General features: G+C 41.8%; 1 protein-coding gene across 1 annotated transcript; it reads right to left on the bottom strand.

The window, feature by feature from the left end:
• Nucleotides 1-22,169: 22,169 nt before the first annotated feature.
• Nucleotides 22,170-25,925, bottom strand: LOC104219899 (beta-ureidopropionase). Its single transcript, XM_009770668.2, has 6 exons — nucleotides 25,663-25,925; nucleotides 24,608-24,715; nucleotides 23,604-23,792; nucleotides 23,283-23,510; nucleotides 22,990-23,214; nucleotides 22,170-22,687 (listed from the first exon to the last, which is right to left on the bottom strand). The coding sequence occupies exons 1-6, from the start codon at nucleotides 25,801-25,803 to the stop codon at nucleotides 22,325-22,327; spliced, it is 1,254 nt and encodes a 417-aa protein (XP_009768970.1). The 5' UTR covers nucleotides 25,804-25,925; the 3' UTR covers nucleotides 22,170-22,324.
• Nucleotides 25,926-27,347: the final 1,422 nt, after the last annotated feature.

Raw genomic sequence — 27,347 nt, 5'->3', positions numbered from 1 at the left:
CGAGTCGAAATATATCAATAACCACGGGTACATTGATGTAACGTGGTTCGAGATATGTTTTCACGACGTTGCAATTCTCGTAAAAATAATAATAATGACAAAAGCGGTTAAAAGATAAAATTTGCACATGGTTCATAATTGTATTTAAAATCAGATAAATAAGCCGAATATAACAGTTGAGCGACCGTGCTAGAACCACGGAACTCGGGAATGCCTAACACCTTCTCCCGAGTTAATAGAATTCCTTATCCGGATTTCTGGTACGCAGACTGTAATATAGAGTCATTCTTTTCCTAGATTCGGGATTAAAATTGGTGACTTGGGACACCCTAAATCTCCCAAGTAGCGACTCTGAAATAATTAAACCAATCCCGTCTCGATTGTCCTTTAATTGGAAAAACTCCCTTGCACCCTCGCGGGTGCGTAAAAAGGAGGTGTGACAGCTTTGGCGACTCTGCTGGGGATATTTTATGACCCAAAACCACTGGTTCAGGTTTAAGAATTCGAGCTTAAAATAATTGTTATTATTTGGCTTTATTTATTATCTGATTTTTACGTGTTTGCGCCTAATGTGTTAAATGCTGCTTTTATTGCTTTGATATTATTTGAACTGTACATATAAACCGTGCCGAAACCCTTCTCTTCTCTCTTGAGGAGTGCACACTGGTCGTGGCTTCTTTCTGTTAGTGTCATATGCCAAAATAGAACGAGGATTCGGAGGAGTTGCAAAATCGGATGGCCTTTTGATTACCGGTACACAGCTCCCATCCTTGGCTCGAGTTGTCCGCTCGGGTAAGCCAGGTCTAGACAAACACCTAGGTTTTACATCTTAGTATAACATAACTTCATGCCGGATCCCTAGTAGGAACTCTTATTTGCATCATGTGCATTTGACGTAGGGGACTCAGCACAGGGGCTGGGTCCGTCTAGGACAAGCAACCTGAGAATAAAGACCATCCTGCTACATCCTGTTTGCTTTATGCATTTACTTGTTTCAAGGCTTGCATGCTGACCGGCTTCTGAATATCGGGAATGTTTGAAAAAAAAAAAGAGTGAAGAAAAAAAGAATAACGGTTAGGGAGTTAATTATTTATTCTTGAAAAATCAATACCCAGAAAACGGTTAAAGCTCTGCCACAATTTTGAAAAAAAAAATGTGTGCCTTATTAATTTGTTTTAGAAAGTAAGAGTCTTTGATTTATTTTTAAGAGAAAAATAGTGTGTCTCCAAAATTCGGCTTATGCCTGAACTACGTCAGTTTCATTCTCGCAGGGTGCGAGATACGTAGGCAACCCCCATCGGGCTCAACTTGTTTTTCAAAATGTAAGTAAAATCCAAAGAACGAAAGTTTTTAAGGTGACATCATACTTTTCAAAAACAACCAAATTTCGTTTTTCTAGAAAAAAAGGGTGTGTCAATTTGGTATTTGAGTCCAATGAGTCTGGATCTTTGCTTAATCACCCCAATAAACATGCAGAATGAGCATAAGTCCAAGTTTGCCGGTAACAGTTAGAAGCAAAATCCCTCTGGAAGTGCGATTATGGTGGGAGGATTTGGAAAAGTCAGAGCAAGACAAGATCAAACTGCACCTGGGAGGTCTGGTTAATTTGTTGAACGTCAGGCCTCGGTGCGACATCATAAAGGCTTTGGTTACATTTTGGGATCCGGCCCACAATGTGTTTCGCTTCTCGGATTTTGAACTCACCCCAACCTTAGAAGAAGTGGCAGGTTACATGGACGTCACTGAAGGTTTGAGGCACAAATACCTGATCGCCCCAAGAGCTGTGAATTCACACAAATTCATGGATCTGTTGAAGATAAGCAAGGGAGTCCCATACGCCGAACTAGATAGAGGTTTTTCTACCCTGCAATTCATATACCAGAGGTACGGGAACATAGGAGGATTCAATGATCCAGAAAGTGGTGTCTGCAGTAGGGGAAATCTGGTAAAGTGGAATGAGCATAGGCGGTTCGCTTTCATGGTGGCATTCTTGGGCCTTGCGGTGTTTCCCCGAAAAGATAGAAATATCGATCTGAAGGTGGCTGGGGTCGTTAAAGTCCTGATTACCAATGATAAAAGCATCCTTGCTCCTATGGTAGTGTCGGAAATATACCGAGCCCTCACGGCTTGTAAGGCCGGGGCAGATTTCTTCGAAGGATGCAACTTGTTATTGCAGATGTGGATGATCGAACACTTGTGCCGCCATCCTCAGTGTATGCGCTACATGTCTACAAACGAGGACTGCATCGAAGGTTATAACCGGAGGGTTTCAGGTTTCCGATTACCAGAAGGGTTCGAAGAATGGACATCCTATCTCCGGGCCATAACTGCAGATCAAATAAACTGGACTTTGGGTTGGCTTTCTGTGGAAGAAATCGTATACATGCCCGCCACTGGTCCTCACTTCCTCTTGATGGGACTCAGAGGTATTCAACCTTATGCCCCTTACAGGGTGATGAGGCAGTTAGGAAGGTGTCAAGTAGTACACCCTGACGAAGATCTCAGCACTTATGCAGTCGAGGTCAGCAGTGACGGCTAATTTCCTAAAAATACAGTTCGTTGCATATGGGGAGAATGCCATTACCTGACGGTAAATACTCGGGTAGGTGATGTATCCAGAGGTGAAGTCTCACCAGCTTATCTTGCTTGGCATAATAAGAAGAACATTGCGGAGCGGCCCACCAAACGGCCTCACCTCCAAGATTTTGTTGAGTCATCACAAGAACAATGGGGCTGGCTCGCAAAAGAGGAAGGTTACCGAGCTGAAATCGGGAAGCTAAAGCGTCAAGTTGAAAGACTTGTATTTGAAAATAATGTGCAAGTCGCCTCGGAACAGGCGGAAAAAAACAAGCTAGCCCAAGAGAACCAGACCTTGAAGGCCCGCCTTCGCCAAGCCAGTAAGAATAACATTGACCGACAGAAACGTCGCTCCGACGAAAGATTGATAGCAAGTTTAAGAAATCAGGTCATCCAGAGCCAAGAAGAATTAGAACAATCAGAAGCTTGCATCGCAAGGATGAAGGTCAAATGGGCAAAAGGCACAACAGCCCGAAGACAGCGTCTGCAACAGGTCATAAGGGATTATGAAATGAGCATCGGGATATTAAGAGAGACGAACTCCACTCTACATGATCGGATCATCAAACAAGCACGAGATGCGCAGGCCGACAGAAGACAGTGCTACGATGCAATGGTCCGCACGGAAAGACAAATGGAGTTGTTCCAGGATCGACTTGCCGACAATGCTCAGGCACTGGGATTGAAGAACCGACATATCAGGCAGTTGTTCAGTGAAAGGGATAACATTCGAGCAAGGATTGACGAAATCGGGTATTACATCTACATGAAATGCCTGGCATGTGAGCGAACAACTCGGAAGACCCTCCTTGTTTCCATCATGGGCTGCGTCCACCGGATTATGCACGAGTTGAAGAGCCTGCAAAGAGACCTTACACCTAGGGCCGCGAAAGGGCCGAAAGATGCCTCGTGGGCCCCTAAGTTGGAAGATTAGGCTTGGGTCGAGTCCTGCTTATTTGGCTTTGTTGCTTTCCCATATGTTGTTTTCTTTTCGTTTAGTCAAACCAAGTTAAAAAATTGTGGAGTCTGTATTGTTGCTATTTTGTCTGAAGTAATGTGTAATAGCAAATTTTGATAATGAAATTAAGTGACTCCGAAAGAATTTCTATGTATCTTTACTTTATGGCAGAACTACGCCTGCTCTGATTCGCGCGGGGACGTGATACGTAGGCAATCCCCATAAGATTCGACCACTTTTAATAAAGAAAGAAAAGAAAATACAAATAAAATACAGGGTTTCCAAAATACTTTAAAAAGGGACAAATGAGCAAGCCGGGATGACGCATGTTGTTTGAAACAAAGCATGTAGAAACGGTTAACTGCCTAGGAGCATTGCATCCTCTATGTGTTGTGATCAAATTTGTTAACACTAAACGCTAACAAAGTTTGTTGTTGTCTGATTAAGACAGTTAGTTGTTAAAGAATTCTGGCAACACACTCTTACCAAACCAGATCCAAAGGACCGGTAGCAACAAGCATGACTACTTCAGAGAATAGTAATGAGGAAGAAAGGCCGATGGGCCAATTGTTAAAAGAAGCGATGGAAAAGATTGAAAGGATGGGACTAGAGATGAATGCAATGCAGCTAGCCCTAGCCAAAACACAAAAAAGCCCTGAAACACTGGGACACACGCCGGAATACCCTCACTCTGGCCCTTCCACAAGCCGCCCAAATCCCCTTTATCATCAAGAAAGAAGCCCTCATGATTCCCAAGCTCCACCACCCCATCAACCTCTCCCAACACCCAATATTCCCATTTTTGTGGGACCAACATCAGCCCCTTTGCAAAGAACGACCAGTGAGCCATTGTTTCAGGCTCACGATACACAGTACTATCCCCCTGAGCCTATGTTTCATGCCCTCGAACCACAGGCTTACAATCCACATTTGGGAGTGCCGGCAGAGATTGAAAAGCCGGCTAAGGCCCCTGAACAGGATGAAGTATTGAGAAAGTTCAAAAGCCTGGAGCAGTCCTTCAGGAACTTGCACGGGCTGGGCAACCAAGTCAACGTAGCATACAAAGATCTATGCCCTTTCCCAGACGTCCAACTCCCGGTTGGGTTCAAGATGCCTAAATTTGATCTAATGAAGGGCACAGTGATCCCATGGCACATTTGTGGGGATTCTGTAGCAAAATGAGAGGGGCAGGCGGCAAGGATGAACTGCTGATAGCTTATTTCGGCCAAAGTCTGAGAGGATCTGCACTAGAATGGTATACCAGGCAGGATTCCAGTAGGTGGTATACTTGGGATGATCTGGCGCAGGCTTTTGCATGTCATTTCCAGTACAATCTCGAGATAGTCCCTGACCGTCTCACATTATTAAGAACTGGGAAGAAACCCGGGGAAAGTTTTCGCGAGTTCGGGTTCCGCTGGAGAGAACAAGCAGCTAGAGTCGATCCTCCCATGAGAGAGGGAGAGATGGTGGACTATTTCTTGCAAACATTGGATCCAACCTACTTTGGTCACTTGGTGACAACAGTTGGAAAATCTTTCAACGAGGTGGTCAAGATAGGGGTCATGATAGAAGAGGGTCTGAGGTCTGACAAAATCTTGAACTATTCGGCACTCAAAGCCACAACCCAGGCTATTCAGAACGGCACGGGAGGTGCGCTGAGAAGAAAGAAAGAAGAGGTTGCCACGATCGAGGCAGGCAGTTGGTCCAGGGCTGGCAGGCCACACTACAACCAACCCAGACCTCACAGGACAAACTACCCATACAACCCACCACAAAATTTCTATCCACCTCGAGAACCACATTGTTCCGTACACCAGGCTCAAGCATACACTCAGCCTCCGGTTCGCCCGCAATGGCGCGCGCCGGCTCCCCAGAACATATATGTACCCCCACAAAACACCTATCCTCTACCGAGAGCATATAGAAACCCTTCAGGGGCAGGCTTTCGGGGAAATCCAGATGCTAGGAATGACAGGTTGCGGAAACAAAGAATTTTCATGGAGTTGGGAGAAACCTACAACGCTTTGTTCCACAAACTGAGGCAATTGGGTTTGGTTAGTCCTGTCCAGACTCGAGAACCAAATCCCCCACCTCACAATTTGGATCGATCAATCAGTTGTGAATACTACTCAGGGATGCTCGGACATGATACCGAGAAGTGCTGGAAATTGAGTCATGCCATACAGGATCTTATTGACACCAATAAGATCGAGGTCCAGACACCAGAGGCTCCTAACATCAACCAGAACCCACTGCTAGTGCACCACGAGACTCATATGATTGAGTTAGTGTATGAGGGAGGAGAGTTGAGAAAACCCTCACAAACAGTGATGATGATCCAGGCCGCCCTGAAAGAAGTCTCAACCAATGGAGGAACGAGGGTACAGTTGCAGGGAGAAGGCGTCAAGCCAGTAGTGATATTGGGAAAGAGCCCATCCGCCATAACAAGCAAACCCGAGCCAAACAAGTTGGTAATATCAGGGATTCCGCCCGCACCTGCAGTTGTGTTGAAGGGGGCATATAGAGAACTGGTAACCATAAAGCCTGTGGTCCAGCTGCCGATGATTGATAGCAAGGCTGTGCCTTGGAAATATGAAAAGGCGGTGGTGATGTATAAAGGAAAACAGGTGGAAGAAGTTAGTTGTGAAGCGCAAGGGCTGACTCGATCAGGTCGATGTTTCGCTCCAGTGGAACTAAGGAGAACCAACCCAGTTGCAACCAAGAAACCTATGTCCGAAGAAGAGGCTGAGGAGTTCCTAAGGAAGATGAAAGTACAGGACTATTCTGTGGTCGAACAGCTGAGAAAAACACCGGCCCAGATCTCACTGCTGTCATTACTGATCCATTCTGAGGAGCATCGACGGGCTTTGATGAAGATATTGAACGAAGCTCATGTACCCAATGAGATTTCTGTGAACCACCTGGAAACCAATGCCAACAAGATTTTCGAGGTGAACAGGGTAACGTTCTCAGATGATGATCTGCCGGTGGAAGGTACGGAGCATAATAAAGCTCTATACCTAGCTGTCAAATGTGAAGACTCGGTGGTAACTTGAGTATTGGTGGATAACGGCTCAAGTGCCAATATTTGTCCACTATCTACCCTGAACCAGTTAAAAATTGACCACGGAAGGATCCACAAGAACAGTATCTGTGTCCGAGGGTTCGACGGAAACGGAACAGCCACTGTGGGGGATGTTGTACTTGAACTGACCATCGGTCCAGTCCTGTTTACCATGGAATTCCAGGTGTTAGACGCCACAGTATCTTACAACCTGCTGTTAGGACGACCATGGATTCATGCAGCCAAAGCAATACCCTCCACCCTACATCATATGGTGAAGTTCGAGTGGGAAAGACAAGAGGTCGTGCTACACGGCGAGGACCCGGCGTGCACCATGGGTGGCGCCATTGTACCTTTCATAGAGATCGCTGACGACAAAGGCCCTTGGGTCTACCAGATTTTCGATACAGGGTCGGCCAACAAAATTTCTGAAGGAGAGATCATCTCACACCCTAGGGTAGCTGCCGCGATAGTCATGATGGTCTCAGAAATGCTGGGTAATGGATTTGTGCCGGGAAAGGGCCTAGGAGCCGAGCTTCAGGGGATTGTCCAACCTGTCACCTTGCCTAAAAATCTGGAAACTTTCGGATTGGGGTTCAAACCAACCGCAGAAGATAGGAAGCATGCGCGAAAAATGAAGAAGAGGGTTTGGTTTCTGCTCAAACCAGTGCCACGTCTCTCAAGGTCTTTTGTTAAAGCAAGTGCCAAGGGGTCATTGGTCCCAAAGATTCTAGGACCATTGATCGGTATAAATGAGGACCTAGCTATTCGCTGATGTCAGTGTGGTAGAAGTTGGAGAAGGTTCCAGGAGAACAGAGATACAGTTTGTGGGGCCTGAGGCCAAAACCAACAATTGGACTGTTACTCCTCTTCCTGTTCGAGGGAAGTCTTGGTAGTAGGCTTTGATTTATGTTTTGTTTGTTTTGTTTTGTTCGGATTATTCCAGGGTGTAATCCAAATTTTACGTTTTTCTTGTAAAAGTGTGAACCCTTTTATCCCGCAAGTTTAATAAAGTTCTCTCTTTTTTGTCCTATTTTAATTTTTGCTTTGTTCTTTTTCTTTCTGAACAGTTCTCTTTTTACTGGTTCTAATGACATGGCATGCACAGCGGATCTTCGACCTAGTCTAATAAATCAATCTGAATCCGACTCAATGATGCAAGAGGTCATTTGTGACGATGAATCTGAATGTGACGAAGGTGAAGCCTTCGAAGAGATAAACCGAGAACTGTGCCAATTTGAAGAGAAACCCAAGCCTAACCTAAATGACACTGAGGCTGTGAATCTAGGAGACGCTGATAACGTCCAAGAAACCAAAATTAGCATCCACATTGAGCCGAATGTCAGGGAAGAATTGATCAAAACCCTCACGGAATTCAAGGATGTTTTTGCATGGTCATATGACGATATGCCTGGATTAAGCACCAATTTAGTGGTTCACAAACTGCCCACTGACCCGGCATACCCTCCGGTCAAGCAAAAACTAAGGAAATTTAAAACAGAAATGAGTGTAAAGATCAAAGAAGAGGTGATTAAGCAGTTGCAGGCGAAGGTCATTCGGGTCACTCGATATCCCGAGTGGTTGGCCAATGTGGTACCAGTCCCAAAGAAGGATGGAAAAATTAGGGTGTGCGTCGACTACCGCAACCTCAACAAAGCAAGTCCCAAGGAACAATTTTCCGTTACCCAACATTCATATCCTGATCGATAATTGCGCGGGGCGCGAGATCGGATCCTTTGTGGATTGCTATGCGGGTTATCATCAGATCCTAATGGACGAGGAGGATGCGGAAAAGACAGCGTTTATTATGCCATGGGGAACCTACTGCTATCGAGTAATGCGTTCGGATTGAAGAACGTCGGGGCAACATACATGCGAGCAATGACTGTTGTGTTTCATGACATGATACACAAAGAAATCGAGGTGTACGTCGATGATGTGATCATCAAATCTTGGCGTCAGGAGGACCATGTGGCAGACCTAAGGAGATTTTTCCAAAGACTCCGAAGGTATGATATCAAGCTTAACCCGGCCAAATGCGCATTCGGGGTTCCATCAGGAAAGTTGCTAGGATTCATCGTCAGTCGACGGGGGATTGAGTTAGACCCATCCAAAATTGAATCCATCCGAGATTTGCCACCGCCAAGGAACAAAACAGAGGTAATGAGTTTGCTGGGTAGACTCAATTACATCAGCAGGTTCATCGCCCAACTCACAGCAACTTGTGAGCCCATATTTCGGTTGCTGAGAAAGGATGCTGCGGTAGGTTGGACGGCAGAGTGTCAGGAGGCCTTCGACCAAATCAAAGGGTATCTGTCTAATCCACCCGTATTGGTCCCGCCTAAGCCTGGGAAGCCCTTAATTCTTTATCTGACGGTCCTGGAAAATTCATTTGGTTTGTGCTGGGGCAACATGATGACACAGGAAGGAAGGAGCAGGCCATCTACTATCTTAGCAAGAAATTCATAGTACATGAGGTCAAGTACACTCAACTCGAGAAAACATGTTGCGCCCTAACTTGGGTAGCTCAGAAGTTGAAGCACTACCTGTCTTCATATACTACTTATCTCATATCCCGTTTGGACCCATTGAAGTATATCTTTCAGAAACCTATGCCCACGGGAAGGTTAGCAAAATGGCAAATTCTGCTCACAGAGTTTGATATCATCTATGTGACGAGGACAGCCATGAAAGCCCAGGCGCTGGCCGATCATTTGGCAGAGAATCCCGTTGATGAAAAGTACGAGCCCTTAAGAACGTACTTTCCTGACGAAGAGGTAATGCATACAAATGAGATGGAATTAACTGAGGAACCGGGTTGGAAGCTTTTCTTCGACGGAGCTGCAAATGCAAAAGGGGTTGGAATAGGAGCAGTACTCATTTCTGAAACAGGACGCCATTATCCTGTTACGGCTCAACTACGCTTCTATTGCACCAATAATATGGCCGAGTATGAAGCTTGCATTCTGGGTCTGCGCTTGGCTGCTGACATGGATGTCCAAGACGTCTTGGTCTTGGGAGACTCGGACCTCTTGGTACATCAAATTCAGGGCGAATGGGAAACACGAGATCTAAAGCTCATACCATACCGACAATGCTTGCATGATCTGAGCAAGCGATTTCGATCGGTGAAGTTCAAACATATCCCGAGAGTTCACAATGAGATTGCGGATGCCTTGGCCACCTTAGCATCAATGTTTCACCACCCTGACAAAATGTATGTTGATCCTCTATACATCCAGGTCTGTGATCAGCACGATTACTGTAATGCCGTAGAAGAGGAGCTAGATGGCGAACCCTGGTTTCATGATATCAAGGAATACCTCATAAGGGGGATATATCCAGAACAGGCCACTGGAGACCAAAAGAGAGCCCTTCGGCGTTTGTCGAATGGTTTCTTCCTCAGCGGAGGAGTATTGTACAAAAGAACCCCGGATTTGGGATTGTTGAGATGCATAGATGCCAGTCAAGCAACGACGGTTATGGCAGAGGTACATGCTGGAGTTTGTGGGCCACACATGAGCGGATATGTATTGGCAAGAAAGATCCTTCGAACAGGGTGTTATTGGCTCACCATGGAACACGACTGTATCACTTTCGTGAGGAAATGCCATCAGTGCCAGATACATGGAGATTTGATTCATTCTCCGCCAACAGAGTTACATACGATGTCAGCACCCTGGCCGTTTGTGGCATGGGGCATGGATGTCATTGGGCCCATCGAGCCGGCAGCATCCAACGGTCATAGGTTCATTTCTTGTGACCATTGATTACTTCACCAAATGGGTTGAGGCTAAAACCTTCAAGTCGGTAACCAAAAAGGCAGTGGTGGACTTTGTTCACTCCCATATCATCTGCAGATTTGGAATCCCAAAAGTGATCATCACGGATAACGGTGCGAATCTTAACAGCAGCCTGATGAGAGAGGTATGCCAACAATTCAAGATTACCCACCGCAATTCCACCCCATATCGTCCCAAGGCGAATGGAGCGGTCGAAGCAGCCAATAAGAACATCAAGAAGATACTGCGAAAGATGGTGGAAGGATCCAGACAATGGCACGAGAGATTACCCTTTGCTTTGTTGGGTTACCGCACTACCGTCCGGACTTCTATAGGTACAACTCCTTATTTGTTGGTGTACGGGACTGAGGCTGTAATACCGGCAGAGGTCGAAATTCCGTCCCTCCAGATTGTCGCTGAGGCCGGGATTGATGATGAGGAATGGGTCAAAGCTCGGTTGGAACAGTTAAGCTTGATAGACGAGAAAAGATTGGCGGCAGTGTGCCATGGTCAGCTGTACCAGAAGAGAATGGCAAGAACATACAATAAGAAGGTGCGCCCTAGGAAGTTTGAAGTAGGGCAGCAGGTATTGAAGAAGATCCTCCCGCATCAGGTCGAGGCAAAAGGCAAATTCGCCCCAAATTGGCAAGGGCCTTATATCGTGACCAGAGTATTGTCCAACGGTGCTTTGTGTTTGACAGATATCGAGGGGAGATGTGTCGACATGGCTATCAATTCTGATGCAGTCAAGAGATATTATGCGTAATTTCTTTAATTATGGCAATTATTGGTTCGTTTGTTTGTATTTGGCATTTATTGGATAATGAGATGACGGAGGCAATTCTTTCTTCTATCCAAACACTTTTAACCCTTGCTTCCCCATTTGAGCCTTAAGTCATTATTTCATACCCCTCTTTTGGAATCACTAATGGAAAAGACATGAAAAGAAGAAAAAAAAAGGGAAAAAAAAGGAAAAAAGAAAGAAAAGAAAAGAAAAAGAAAAATGAAAAGAAGGAAAAAGAAAAAAGAAGATAAAATCATAAGAAATACAAAACCGTGGGAACTACGTTTGACCTGATTCCTCAAAGAGGATACGTAGGCGCCTCATGGCTCGGTCATAGTGTGCATCATAGTGTATATAGGATGCATAATGTACATAGTGTGCATAATAGGCACAGTGTGCGTAACGCACGTAGCTCAACCTAAGTGTAAAAATAAGATTCCCCAAGCAAGAAAACTGGGGCAGAGGTTATGTTTTAAGTTCCAACAAAGGTTTGATTCCAAAAGTTGTAGCACATCACCCATCAAATTATTTTCATTTTTATAGCCTTTCTTTAACCCCACACCAAAACCAACATCAACGTCCAAAAGACCTCCCGATCAATGTCCAAGAGATGCCAAGTCAGGCAAATAAGACCGAGAATAATACACTGATCACCAGCAAAGAAGAGGATCGTAAGACTGGGAATGAATTGATGGTCAAAGGAATCTCCAGAAGAGAGGGTCGTATCAACAACACCCCGATTCCTCGAAAGAAATAAAATGAGAGAGTCTTGTCGGTGAAAACCTTCACAGGCACCGAAAGGCGACGTAAGATGAGGGATATAAAATGAGAGAGTCTTATCGGTGAAAACCTTCACAGGCACCGAAAGGCGACGTAAGATGAGGGATATAAAATAAGAGAGTCTCATTAGTGAAAACCCCTCGAAGGGCACTATGAGGAGACAAGACAGATCAACAAAAAGCGACCACATTCGCAACGAAATGGACACTCATTTATCATCCCCAGCAAGTCAGACCATCAGGCAAGTCGATTGATATAAATAGACTGGGTCGGGAATCTATGGTACACGTCATGATCACGGGGACCAGTCATGTCCTCCAGATAAGTTCTTCTGAGTTTCTTCTCCCACCAAATATTGTTTCAGAAAGATCTTCTCCTTTTTCTATCTTTTATTTCTCTTCCTAAAATTTGTCTTGAAAAGGATTTTTCAAAGCTTACTACCAGAGACCGAAGGGGAATTCATCCAAGGCAGGATAACACAAACAGTCTTAAAGGCCGGCCCCAAGCAATGCAATGATCATGCCTGGCAGTTTTGGAGGAAGTAAGCTCCTAAAGGGAGTGGTTTCAAGAGTAAAAACAGACTCCCACAGCATGTGCTTAAAGAGAAGGAAAGGGGATAAATTGAAAACCAGCCCCAGCAGGCTAGAAACCCCTCGCAAGCAATTTTGTCCACCGACCAATTATGGAGGCGTAGAGCAAGAAAAGGGGAAGAGAGAAAAATCATCCGCCAGAAAGGTGCCTTCTACCACCATGATTGAAACTAACTAAATCCTTTTGTCTGCTGCACGAAAACAAAGGATTGATAATGGCAGCAAGACGCAACGCCAGGGAAATCACCAAAAACCGGGGCAGAAATTTTTTTTTACCGATCGTCAAAAATTTTCTCGGAAGAACGGGGAAACAATCTCAATACTTTTAAATTCTAGGTCGCCCACCAGTATAATGCGGGAATACATTTAAGTTCTAGGTCGCCCACCAGTATAATGCGGGAATACATTTAAGTTCTAGGTCGCCCACCAGTATAATGCGGGAATACTTTTAAGTTCTAGGTCGTCCACCAGTATAATGCGGGAATACATTTAAGTTCTAGGTCGCCCACCAGTATAATGCGGGAATACATTTAAGTTCTAGGTCGCCCACCAGTATAATGCGGGAATACATTTAAGTTCTAGGTCACCCACCAGTATAATGCGGGAATACATTTAAGTTCTAGGTCGCCCACCAGTATAATGCGGGAATACATTTAAGTTCTAGGTCGCCCACCAGTATAATGCGGGAATACTTTTAAGTTCTAGGTCGCCCACCAGTATAATGCGGGAATACATTTAAGTTCTAGGTCGCCCACCAGTATAATGCGGAAATACATTTAAGTTCTAGGTCGCCCACCAGTATAATGCGGGAATACATTTAAGTTCTAGGTCGCCCACCAGGATAATGCGGGAATACATTTAAGTTCTAGGTCGCCCACCAGTATAATGCGGGAATACATTTAAGTTCTAGGTCGCCCACCAGTATAATGCGGGAATACATTTAAGTTCTAGGTCGCCCACCAGTATAATGCGGGAATACATTTAAGTTCTAGGTCGCCCACCAGTAAAATGCGGGAATACATTTAAGTTCTAGGTCGCCCACCAGTATAATGCGGGAATACATTTAAGTTCTAGGTCGCCCACCAGTATAATGCGGGAATACATTTAAGTTCTAGGTCGCCCACCAGTATAATGCGGGAATACATTTAAGTTCTAGGTCGCCCACCAGTATAATGCGGGAATACATTTAAGTTCTAGGTCGCCCACCAGTATAATGCGGGAATACATTTAAGTTCTAGGTCGCCCACCAGTATAATGCGGGAATACATTTAAGTCCTAGGTCGCCCACCAGTATAATGCGGGAATACATTTAAGTTCTAGGTCGCCCACCAGTATAATGCGGGAATACATTTAAGTTCTAGATTTTGGAATCAGTAACCCCACCTGAAGGCGGAAGGTTACAACAGAGATCCCCAAGCAGGAAACAATAAAATCCCCAGCACCAAGAAGCAGAAGGCTGCAAAGGCAAGCGCGCGATTCAAAAGGAAGAAGGAACGCGTCTCAAAAGAGGCAGTTTGGGAACGTTATAGCATGCCCAACATAACAATTTTGATGAAGAAAGCCATACCATCGAAGAAACCATTGAAAGGCTTAAAGAAGAGAGCCATGTTCCCAGCAGAGCAAGCGAAGGGATGAAAACTGGCATTCAGAAAAGGCGAGGGACCAGTATCATCCCCCAAGTTCACAAAATAAAGGCATCAGAGGAAAACGTTAGCCGACAAGAAAGCAAGGCAACAAGAACAAGTTGAAGATAGATGAGACCTCATGATCCATAGTCTAGCTTAGCTTCTTGTTTTTCCTTTCAGAACAATGCAACATGGAGATCGGTTGAGCGGTAGCATCCTACAGCAGCATGCAACAGCGCACAACAGCAGCGAGCACTACAATCACACGGTAGTCCCAGCTACCAAAATTTCCTGAACTACATTGACTTGATTCCTGTTCAGCCCGAGATATGTAGGAAACCTTTGAAGCAAAGGTTCGGTCAAATCTTTTTCAAAAATGCTTCACACGGAGTACTCGGACGAGCAAAAATCGCCCGCTTTATCTTTGCGCGAAAACCCTTCGTGTCTTCGTGCAAAGAGGGGCAGCTGTAAGCACGTGATTTTTGCTTCACGGACAATCGCTCCAAAAGAAAATAAAAAATAGTGACAAATGACTTCGCTGTACAATTTTTCGAGTTTTCCGTGACATGTGTTGTTAGTCATTTGTGGGTCTGTCCATTTTGCATTTAATCATTATCAAACAAAATACAAAAAATATGTATGCATTTCTAGGTTGTAATTTAACCATTTAAAAGTTTTTATATATATATGTGTGTGAATAATTGTGTTAAGTATTGATTAATGGGTATTTCAAATTCATTTTTAATTTAGTTGTATTTCAAAAATTAGAAAACAAAATAAAAAAAAGTGCAAGAAATCGGATTGGGCCTATGATATTTCAAAATTTTGAAGGCCCAAAACCAGTCCAAGTCAGCCAACCCAAGACCCATCCGCAGGTCATCGAAACGACGTCGTCCAATACCAAGACTACGTCGTTTCAAGGACGGCTCATCTCAGCCGTTCCAACCAATCCAATCCAACGGCCCAGGCTCCCTGTCAGTAACCCGTTTCCAAACCCGACCCAAGAACCAGTCCGAACCAACCCCCAACCGAGGCCAAACGGTGTCGTTCCGTTCTAAGTAAAAGATCCTGGCCATCAATCTCGATGCATCCAATGGCCAGGATCTAATTACTCTTTACGTATATAAACTTGACCCTTCACCCCACGCCCCTATCCGAACCCCAACTTTCCTCATCTTCTTCACCAAGCCTTGACACCCCCCCCCCCGAAACCCTAGCAGCCGCCCTAATTTCCCATTCACCAGAACCCGGCGGCACGAACGCCGGTGACCACCCCCTTCACACCCCTGAAACATCCAACCACCCTGAGCACGAATTCACTAACCATGTACCTCAAATCACCTCCCATCGTCTCGAATCTGGATTTGAAGATTCGAGACGAAACTCGATCTATGCCGAACCTCACCATCTTCATACCAGACACTCCCCTGACCTCCCTCATGACCAAACCAGACCTGGTTTGGTCCGAATCTACCCATAACTCCTAAAAAACCAGATCTGAAAATCCAAAACCTAGAACACGAATAGCCTTGGAATCCGGCCGGCCTTAACAGGGGTTCGAGGTCTAATAGACCTTAATCAAGGTGTTCTCATGTGAGAACACCCTGGTTAAAGTTTGTTCGGCCTCAAATGGTCAAAGCTAAGTCGGACTTGGGTCATTTTGGTTTAAACTTTTCCAGTAAGTGTTCTCTTTTCTTTGTTTTAGTTTTGATTGAGTTGTTAGCATGATTTGTTGTGATTGTTTGTTATTATCTGTTATTTTTCCTAATTTCTTCCATCTCTGTCAAAGACCTTTTTATTTGGTCAATTGTTTTCTGTTTGTGTTCTGAATGTATCCTATGATAAACATGTCCGATTAGGATAGTCGTCGCATAAATAATCTATATAGGTTCCCAGTGATTGACCAAAGTTGTCCGAAGCCCTTTAGGTCCCTGTATGTATTTGTTTATATGAACGACTGATTGTTACCTGTTATAATTAGTATAGGCGACTTGATAAATGTCGTCGATTGACTTCCTACGACTGAATGTCCAAATATTCTAATTCGTACAAAGTGAACGAACCTGTTGATTGATAATTGGATGCTCGACATTGCCTAAGTTTAGCCTATAACTGCATTGTAAACAATGAAAAGAATCAGGCTAGGGCAGTATTGAATTTGGACTTCCAGAAGTTCAAAAGGCCCTGATACTGCAGTGAGGCAGGACAGTAATAATCAAGGGCTAACAGGGGTAGTCTGGGGTTTGAAAAGAACAGAAAAACTTAGTTTAAATGAGTTGACAAGTAGGGTACTAATTTAGGATTAAACTAATGCCAATGGGGAACAAGACACAAGAGTATGGGGTTTAAAATGAATACTTAAATGAACCCATACTCTTGAACAAAAGGAATAAGCCAGGCGTGGGGAACAAATGGTTGGCATCAAAAATATGCTTAGGCATGGGGTTTAAAGGGTATGGGCAGTCTGCAAAGGGCAGAATCCAGGCAGCTTGACTGCACTGGTTGTTTGGCTTATAAATAGGCTATTTCAGAACATAAAAAAGGGAGGAGGAGAAAGGTTGGAAATTTTAGTCTTGAGAGAGGTCTTGTGAGTTGAAGAAAACTGGAAAAAAAACAGAAAGAAATTCCCAGAAATACTGTAACTGAACACTGTCCAAAAACTGCACAAAGAAACCAAGTTGGTTATCCTCACTGGGATTGTTATTTGTTCCATTAAGAGAAGTCTGTGTTCTTCTGCTGTGATTGTTACTACACGGAGCTTTCTGTGTATTGTTGGTTTGAGTTTTTGATTATCGAAACTCTGTTATTTCTGTTGTTTCACTACTCTTTTCTGGGATTACTTGTTTGGTGCTCGACCATCTGTTGGTTTTCTTTGTTCTGGAAACTGTTGCTGGTTGTCTGTGGACTGTGGAAAACACTTGTGGTTGTTGGTTTGTTGCTGTGTTGTTGCTGTGTATCTGCTGTTGCTGTGTTTATTGCATACTGCCCAGCTGATCATTCCTTTCTTCTTTTGTCCTCTATACCAGGTACACAACCAATACACTGTCAAATGTAATTGGAAAATTGAGCATGAATACAAAAAGAAAAGACCTGAAGTTGACTTTCATACATAGATTGTTACATTAGATATCATGTACTGTATAATAATTTTCATTCCTGTGTTGACAATAGAAGTAGCATGTATGCCCAGTGTATATCAATATAGATTAGCTGAATGATAGTTTATATATGTATGCTGATAGGTGAAAATATTCCCAATGAAATAGGTTGTATCTTAGACTTAGTTTTACTTTGTAGTATGTCCTTTAATGTAGGCCAAGCATGAAAATCGTACTCTACTAGTTAAGTTCTTTCCTTTCTGATAAACTGCTTCATATAACTGGTAAACCATGTTTTAAGACAAAGAACACGGAGACTGCAATCTCAACCTCACGAAGGTCGAGCCCGGGTCGAAACAGACCAAGCAGGCCTGCATCGAACAAACAATGGCCCAGGTCTGGTCCATCACGCATGGGCTGGATTTGGGCCCTTAATTTTTGCTCGGCCGACTGTGTACGTGGCCGTGCTTCTGATTTTGTGCAAGCACTCGGAATTCTGTATAGATAACTTGCAAGCATGTAATTAACTAGGGCTATCTATTGTTTTCAATTAGTAGAGACAAACGCAACAAGAAACGTAGTTGCTATAGGATATCCTTTTAAAATAAGGACGAGATGAGCCTCGACAAAAAAATAAAGAAAAACGCACAAATTGCGGGGCCCTTGTTAAATATATATATATGTTGAAGCATTCAGTCCCTAAGGTGAGTCGTTTAGCAAATCTCACGACCCTCTCGAAATAATAACGCGATAGCCTCTTTAAGCGCGTATTTAATAATTTTACCTTCTTAAATTCGGGTGTGCATTTATGTGACCCAAATCCAGATCTCGACGGATTCGAAATGTGTTTCTAATCACGGGTACATTGATTGTGACGTGGTTCGAGATGCATGTCCATGACGCCGCAAATTCCTTTTAAAAATAGAACGAGACGAGCCTCGACAAACAAAATGTACAAAGCTGCGGGGCCCTCTAGATATATGTATATATTAAAGTATTTAGGATTCGGGATATGCCGTTTAACGAATTTTTACGATTTTCCCCAAAAATAACAAGACGCTAGTTGCTTTAGGCGCGCCTTTAACAATTTATTTTCCTTAATTCGGGTGCACATTTATGTGACCCAAATCCAAATCTCAACCGAGTCGAGATATATCAATAACCACGGGTACATTGATGTAACGTGGTTCGAGATATGTTTTCACGACGTTGCAATTCTCGTAAAAATAATAATAATGACAAAAGCGGTTAAAAGATAAAATTTGCACATGGTTCATAATTGTATTTAAAATCAGATAAATAAGCCGAATATAACAGTTGAGCGACCGTGCTAGAACCACGGAACTCGGGAATGCCTAACACCTTCTCCCGGGTTAATAGAATTCCTTATCCGGATTTCTGGTACGCAGACTGTAATATAGAGTCATTCTTTTCCTAGATTCGGGATTAAAATTGGTGACTTGGGACACCCTAAATCTCCCAAGTGGCGACTCTGAATAATTAAACCAATCCCGTCTCGATTGTCCTTTAATTGGAAAAACTCCCTTGCTCCCTCGCGGGTGCGTAAAAAGGAGGTGTGACACACAATGGGCGCGATTTTTAGAATTGGAGACCCTATGTTGGCAAAAGGAGACTAGGGATGGAGACCCTATGTCTAAAAATCTCAACTAGGGATTGGAGACCCTATGTTGGCAAAAGTCGACTTGGGATTGGAGACCCTACGTCTAAAAATAATCTCAACTAGGGATTGGAGACTCTATGTTGGCAAAAGGCGACTAGGGAATGGAGACCTTATGTCTAAAAATAATCTCAACTAGGGATTGAAGACCCTATGTTGGCAAAAGGCGACTAGGGAGTGGAGACCCTATGTCTAAAAATAATCTCAACTAGGGATTGGAGACCTATGTAGGAAAAAGGCGACTAGGGAGTGGAGACCCTATGTTTAAAATAATCTCAACTATGGAGTGGAGACCCTATATTGGAAAAATGCGACTAGGGAGTGGAGACCCTATGTCTAAAATAATCTCAACTAGGGAGTGGAGACCCTATGTTGGCAAAAAGGAGACTAGGGCGTGGAGACCCTATGTCTAAAAATAATCTCAACTAGGGATTGAAGACCCTATATTGGCAAAAGGCGACTAAGGGATGGAGACCCTATGTCTAAAAACTCTCAACTAGGGATTGGAGACCCTAGGTTGGAAAAAGGCGACTAGGGGATGGAGACCTTATGTCTAAAAATAATCTCAACTAGGGATTGGAGACCCTATGTTGGCAAAACGTAAAAGATTGAGATTGGGATCCTAAACTATCATTTTTTTTTTGAATTTTCCTCTTATCTTTTTTTTTTCATTTCATGGAATGAGTAAAATGTGGGAAAGAATTTTGGAGGGGACTTTCCTTTATGGATTGTTGCTACAAAGTTATTTCTAACCCTTGCGCAGTTTCTCTTTGGTTGCACGTGCTTCTTGCAAGGTTGCTTTGGATTGCACATGTTTCATGTTTTTAAACAAATAACAATTGTTAGTTTGAAACGGTGGTTGGTCTAGTGGCCTTGATTGTTTCAATCAGTTGATCTCGACCCGGTTTCTTTTATGAAGATCTCAACTGCAACTGTTTGTTTCCTGGGGACTGATTTCATTTTAGGCCCTGAGAATCTCTGGTTTTCCAGATTTTTCTATAACGGTTGGTCGGTGGAACTTAACCTTTTCGACTTTATTTTGCCTTCGTAGGCTTTTCCCTTCTGACTCCTTTTCTCTCTTTTTTTCTTTTTTTTTTAACTTCGAAGCATTGGAAAACTTTTGGCTCCTCAAACTTTGCTGCAACGGCTAGTCGCGTGGGACTTAACCTTTTGCCAACATAGGGCCGCCTAATTCCGAAATTCGGATGTGTATTTCATGTGACCCGATTATAACAACTTCGAATAATAAAACCCTTTGAAATAATTCGAGGCGTGTCATGCCAAACAAAATTTATATTCCATAGTCCTCATAAGATTAAGTCAAGAGTTAACACTTATAGAAAAAGGTTTGAGGTGTGCCATAAATAAATTAAATCATACATGGCCCTCACAAATGTTGCTATTGAAAATTGAATCTTCGTAGTTTCTTTGGGCGTGTTATTTAAATAATTCATCATAGCTACGGGTACGGTTCCTGTGACGTAGTCGTCATTTTTAATTACTAAAATCCGGGTGTACATTTCATGTGACCCAATTTCAATCTTCAACAATGTTTAATAAAACATATCGCGAATCGCGGGTGCATTTCATGTAGTGTGGTTTGCGGCGTGTTCCAAAACAAACAAGTGTACAACAATCGTAACTTGTTCAAAAAAAAATCCATAAATCCTAAAAGCAGTTAAAATAATTAAATAAAGCGGTTATAAGGTAAAAAATGCACAATAGGTTAAAATATGTAATAAATAGGATAATAGGCCATGTAATAGTTTAAGCGACCATGCTAGAACCACGGAACCCGGGAATGCCAAACACCTTCTCCCGGGTTAACAGAATTATTTATCTAGAATTTTTAGTTCGCAGACTTTAAAAATAAAAGTTGAATTTCCTCGATTTGGGATTTTAAAATAAACCGGTGACTTGGGACATCAAATAAACTATCCCAAGTGGCGACTCTGATAAATAAATAATCTCATTTCGAATAACGTCACTTTAATTGGAAAAACTCTCATATACCCTCGGATGTGTAAAAAGGAGGTGTGACACCAAGTCCCACCAGGCTAGAACCCGGGGTCGGAACGCCTACTTTCGAGAATATTGAGGACGTGATCCCGGAATCGATCCTAGCCCCCGAACAAGCTCGAAGAAACATTGTTAGCATAACCAACAAGAAGACCGAAATATCCGTGACCGGTTGGATATTATGGCGGAAATCTCGGCACGTATCAATAAGGAACCGACAATTAGCAAATCAAGAGATTTTTTTACCTTTTTTTAGAATTGTAGCTAAAGTAAGATTACTCTACTATATAAGGGGGAGGGGGTGTGATAATTCATTTGTCACATTGTAACGTGCATTCCAAAACAATACATTATTATTTCTCTCTTTAAACTCTTGTTCTTATGTATCTTGATACCGATCGAAGTGCACCAAGTTCAAGTGTGACTGACCTCCCAAGACTGTAATTATTCAATCCGCGTGGTTTAAATTTACTTTACCATTGTTCATTTCAATTGCAACCTAATTTATCGCTTTGTGTCAAGTTAAATCGCATATCCTTAAAATCACTTACAAATTCAATTGTTATCATATTTTGAGGGTAAACAGAAATATTGTGATTGCTTGGGTGCATCATCCAATAAACTTAATTTTATATTTAGTAAGAAAGATGAGAAACTTATAAATTTTCGTCAGATTTCAATCTCAAGACCAAAGGCGTGAAGTTTGGTTAGGACAGTTCAAACATTTTGCGTATTGCTTATTACGATAAAATAATCTATGTATTACAATACCTACTAATTAATCCCCAAATAAAATAACCCAATGTGGTCAACTATTATCTTAATATGAATTTAATAAAGTTCTATTTAAACTAGACGTGCGCGTTTGGGAAGCTACATGACATTAGATTTGAGTGTAGTAGTAATTCCTCCAAATTTTGGCTTGTCCCGTACAACCAAGCCATTATCAGCGAAGGATTAGTTTGCACTTTACATGTTGCAGTTACATTCAAAATTAAGAATTGGTAAAAAGAAAGATCTAGACATCCTTAACCTAGGCTGTGTTTTGTTACATTGCGTATCGCATGCAGAAGCAACTTCATCGCCTTCCACGGGAATGATGTACTTGTTCCAAGTTGGTAATTAGCACCACCACAACCAGGTTGCTAATAAACTTGGAAGTACATTGATGATGAAAAAAAGTCCAACAAGAAGAAAATACTAGTCCACATGAATTTAGCATTTGTACAAATTCCACAATTTATTGCAAATCAAGGGCATATGTTCTTGTACATTTCATGGCCATTAACTTGGAAACTTGGTGATACTATACAGATTGTCTGAAAGCAATTTTACTCTTGCTTTCCTTCCTTAATGACCAATGCATAGCTTAAGCATTTTTATATAACAAGGGATCAGAAATGACTTGTGGCTCGAAATCATGCTTTACATAACGAGCTAGCAGATCAGCATAGACTTCATAACGAGCAGTCATTCGAAATCCCCACTTCTCCTTCAGCTGTCGACAAAGGTTGAGATCCATGTCAGATATCAACAATCCATCCTTGTGACGGGACAGAGACGGTGTACACGACGAATCTGGTGCAGAAAAATGACTGGAACCATAGAAATGCCCAAAATCTGCATGTTGTGGCTTTCCATCTCCTGAAGTGAAGGGGTTGGGGAAAACTTCTGTCCCCACGCGGTTAATTGAACCAACAAAATAGCTATTTGCTATTGCTGCGTTGCGAGCCTGTTGCCACCACAATAACAAACGAAAAATCAAGAAAGTAGATATTGTTAACCGATGGCCTCATCAAAGCATGATTCATTTCTCAAGGTTATTATTTTCTCCATATTTTGTCAAAACCAAGTTCAGACATTGGTCAATATAATGTAAGTATTTCTTTCCAATTTTTGTCAAACTCTGCTTTAATTCTTTGTAAATTGACAATGTTATCATGCTTCCTTGAATTCAACGTCTATCTCCTCAACTACTGCTAAACACTGAGAGAATTCAGTTGTAGCATAAAGGATAAAGGAAATAGTTAGTACCTCAATGGGCCACATTGGTTCACTAAGTTCACCAACAGTAGCTGATGGGTTAAAAACAATCTCTGCACCATTTAACCCAAACGCTAACCAGTTCAGAGGATGGTGTCTTCCGTAACATATATTAACAGCAATCTTGCCATATGCTGTATCAAACACAGGATGGCCAGTGTTCCCTTCCATATAATATGTACTCTCATTGAAGTCTCCAACTCTAGGTATGTGATTCTGCAAATTTCAAAATATTAGTTCCTGGGAAATATCACATGTTACAGAGTTTGGTTATCGGGATTTACCTTCCGATGTTTCCCTATTATGTTACCATGATTTCCAATTATCAGTGCTGTGTTCCACAGGGTTTCTCCATGATAAACATCCCTCTCAAGAATGGAACTAACGATAACCATGTTATATTTTCGTGCAAATTCCTGAAGGAATTGGGTTGATTCTCCATCAATTGGCTCAGCAAATTCACACCATTTTTTCTCACGCGTACAAAATGCAAAAGGCATTGTCCACGCCTCCTGCAAATGAGTTAAAGAGAATAACATCAATGATTAAATGCTGAAAAGGACAATAAGTCCATCAGAGACTTCAGTAACTATGTTCAAACTCACTTGCAAGCATAGAACATTGACTCCTGAAGAACCCGCAGCATCAATGATCGGAGTCAACTTTTTAAAGATGGCCCTCCTTTGGTCCAGGAAAGGTGCAGTTGTGGGTAGGGATATAGAATTCTGAATGAGGCCAACCCTCACAATCCGAGGTCCTCTCAATGACTCCCTGTCCGCAGAAAAGCTAAAAGCCTGCATTTATGTGAAAAAAGTTGATGCCTTAAACAATCTGTAAGATAAAAGTAATGGTGAAAACTGAGAAAATGATGTCATGACCAAATTGGTGGTTTTGTCCCCTCCCAGCCAGTCGTCCTGTGATCTTGCCACTCAGCCTAATGCATAATACAACAGAAAGTTTATTTCTCATTCTTAGTAACTACAAGTCGCATTAAGTAAACACAAATCTTCTGGTTTTTTCATTTATCTTGACCACAGGTTGCTACATCCACTTAACCACAAACAAAAAGAATGTAGGATTCAATCCAAGTGCAAAAATCTCAGAATTCATTGCACTTCTTTCTTATTTTTAACCAGAAATCATTGCCGCATGCACCTCATCCTCCTCTAGCTTGTCATCTTCTAAAAAATCAACGGAAGAATCAGAGCCTATATTAGCATGCACATTAATTCTGAAGAGCAGGTATAAATAATCCCCTTTTCCTAACCTCTTTTATCAAGTAGATAACATTTCTCAAGGTTGACATGTCTTACGAGGTTATGCATAAGTTAAAAGGCACTGAATTATAAAATAACTCTACATACTACTGGGATCTACACACTTCAACCTTTTTTATGCAAATACCAACTCATTCTCGTTTCCCAAGGAACATCCAAAATGACATTGCAGTGAATTGGGTCAAATTCAACTTCAACATCAAAATTCACTCTACTTTTCTTCCTAGGAAGCTGCAGATTTGATAAAACCAAATACCAGCTATCCCCCTTTCTGGGTAATCCATTTTGTAAATTTAACACTCTTTTCTAAAGAAGAAGATGTAAGTGCTCACCTGAAGATCAAAATCATGTTCAGAGGAGAGAGATTTGACAGGCTGCGGAAGAGCAATAGGCTCAACTTTCTTTCCACAGTTTAGCCCAAGAAGTATGCGACTGACTTCCTGCAAAGCAAAACTTAATTTGTCAGCATAACCAAAAAACTGCTCAAAGCTTACAACCTCACCTCTTCAATCTTTGCCTTAATACTCTCTCATATCAAAACCGATGATTCCCTATCTTTTGACAGATATCCTAAATAAGATGGACCTTCTTACATACTCACTGGTAAATAGCCCAATGCTCATTCATGAATCTCTGCATATTATATTATCAAGACATTAAGAATAAAAAGATTTTGCACAAAAGATGAGTATGTTCACTAGATCATACACATGTTTTTCCAATAATTCTCTGCACAATTCACAGATGGCAATGCATCGTGCAAAACAGAACCAAATTGATCAATCAAGCTTCAACAAACAAAAACTATTTCACCATGCTCAAATGAGCATCTCTAGTGCCCCCATATATACTAGTCTCCTGAGCTTGTATTAGCAATTTTAGATGACTAAAACAACCTGAAATTCCCAGGAAGTGCAAATTTTTATCTGATCATGAAAACAAAACAAAGACAGAAGTTGAGCACTGCCCACTAGCTTGAATTCATTGCCTAGGCAAACAAATCCGATAAAACAAAACATCAATAATTTGGCCTCAATCCCAAATTCAAATTTCAACTATCTGAATCTTCAATATCCATAAACCCATCTCATTCCAATAATCAGTAATTTGAGTTTTAAGACAATTCATTTGATGCAAATCCTCACCCCGCTCCCTCTGCTAGTTTAGCTACAGGATACCAATTTCCCACAAAATAAAGGCGAAGTCAAGTTTTCACTTTCACCCTCTATTTTGTGACAATTGATCCTATTTTAGAACAGATATATACCTACCTTTTAAGGAAAATTCAAATATATATACAGTTCAAGCTGAAATTTTCACAAAGTGGATCCATCCCATGCATATACATAGATTCTACACAAAAAAAATGAATTTTTATTAGGGTGACCTGGAAAAGTTGGGGGCTGAGAGAAGCCTGAAGGAGATGATGAAGAGAGTCAAACCCACAAATTGAACCGTCTTTTTGTGGGGTTGCTTCTATTTTCCCATTTTCTGCAATAACTGTCTCTTCGACCTCTTTCCTCTCCATGTTCTTGAATCTTGAGTTTCTTCCGATGAATAAATTAGATGATTGATTGCTATTATGGCTTTATTCGAATCAAAATACACATATGGCGTAGTTTCTATAGTGTTTGAATATTTTAACGTCACGCTTCAAAAAAATAGTACTCCGAGCTGGAACTCACATGCCCCCACCGCCAATTGAGTACTACCTTTTAGATCAAGCTGAGTTCTTCTTTTTCTTTTCTTTTCTTTTCCTGTATGAATTATATGCCATTTTTCTCATTTTAAAATATTCTACATTTTTGTACAATTCTATTTCTATTGTAGAGTGCGCTTTGTATGGATAAAATCGAGAAAAAATCAAATTGAAGAAAGAACTTATCATTTTTATTCCATTTTCTCTTTTTTCTTTTATGGTTTCAGGATGAAGAAAATTTACATCTGTTTTGGTTCTTGTTTTAAAACAGTTAAACTTGTACAATAATTAGCGTAATATTGTACATTGTTTAGTTGGTGTTACAAGGAAAGTTAATCTCGACATAAAATTGTCTTTGGTAAAGTTTGCAGTTTACACATTGACGTCTCTCGATTAGACATATGACAGTAATGACAGAGTGGAGATGAGTCAACAAAAGATTAATACCGAATAAAAATCATGTGATCGGTATTGTGTAGATTAAGAGAGCATGAGGATCGGAGAGGAAAATTTGAAAGTAAGAAACCGATTAGAAAGAGCAACATTAAAGAGCAGGCGTTACAGAAAAATCACAATATTTATTCTCAATGTTATGCAGTCATCAAGCGTGATTTTAGGATCTTGTCTCCTTCGATTTAACTATAAATAGCAATATTTGTTACTCATTATAAGGAGGCGAAATACTAGAATCACAAAGGCTATCTCTCTTTCTCTCATTTTCTTAAGTTTTATACAAGGCTAATATCGAAGCTTTTCAATCATCCTTGATTCCGGTGGGATCAGTCTGAATTTCAGGCTTGTTCTTTCCTAAATTACCTTTGTTTTTCCCTTTATTCTTCATTATTTTACTAATCAGATCAACTTAATCCATACGGTTTATAAACCACATATACAAATTTACTGTACTTTTTTTACGGGTAAACACTTTGGCGCCATTTTAGGGCATAGACAATTATAGTGTTATTTTGATCTGCTCGTCTTTTACTAACGTGCTTTAAAGTTTTCTGTTGTAAGCATAATATAGCTATGTCACACAATGATATCAACAACTTGCTCAATGTTGGTGTGAACAATAACAACGAGCTTGTGGATAATTTACATGATGGACTCAACAAGACAATTTAACTAGTGAAACTCATATTGATGGGAATGAGTCAACTCTGAGTTGGGTGGAAAGAAATACTCAACGTGCGAGGAGTCCTACTTCTGATGATTTGGATGATAAGCCCGTGGCCGATGCCGTAAAAGTTTTGAGAGCACACCAACGTGAAATTATGAACCATATCTCAAGACAGGACTAAATAATAATTGAGATTCAACAAGCATTATCGGTGGCTTCAAATAATTCAACTACTCGAGTTCGAGCCCCTCCT

Source organism: Nicotiana sylvestris, chromosome 11 (assembly GCF_000393655.2).
Source record: "Nicotiana sylvestris chromosome 11, ASM39365v2, whole genome shotgun sequence".
NCBI classification, from domain to species: Eukaryota; Viridiplantae; Streptophyta; class Magnoliopsida; order Solanales; family Solanaceae; genus Nicotiana; species Nicotiana sylvestris.
The sequence above is the reverse complement of the archived record's forward strand: the minus strand, read 5'-3'. Positions and strand labels throughout refer to the sequence as shown.

What these genes read in the sequence shown, in the direction of transcription:
- LOC104219899 (XM_009770668.2), bottom strand. Translation starts at nt 25,803, where the DNA reads ATGGAGAGGAAAGAGGTCGAAGAGACAGTTATTGCAGAAAATGGGAAA. An exon ending in TCAGCCCCCAACTTTTCCAG is followed by an intron (nt 24,716 to 25,662) that starts GTCACCCTAATA and finishes TTTGCTTTGCAG; the next exon opens with GAAGTCAGTCGCATACTTCT. An exon ending in AACATGATTTTGATCTTCAG is followed by an intron (nt 23,793 to 24,607) that starts GTGAGCACTTAC and finishes ACATAAATGCAG; the next exon opens with GCTTTTAGCTTTTCTGCGGA.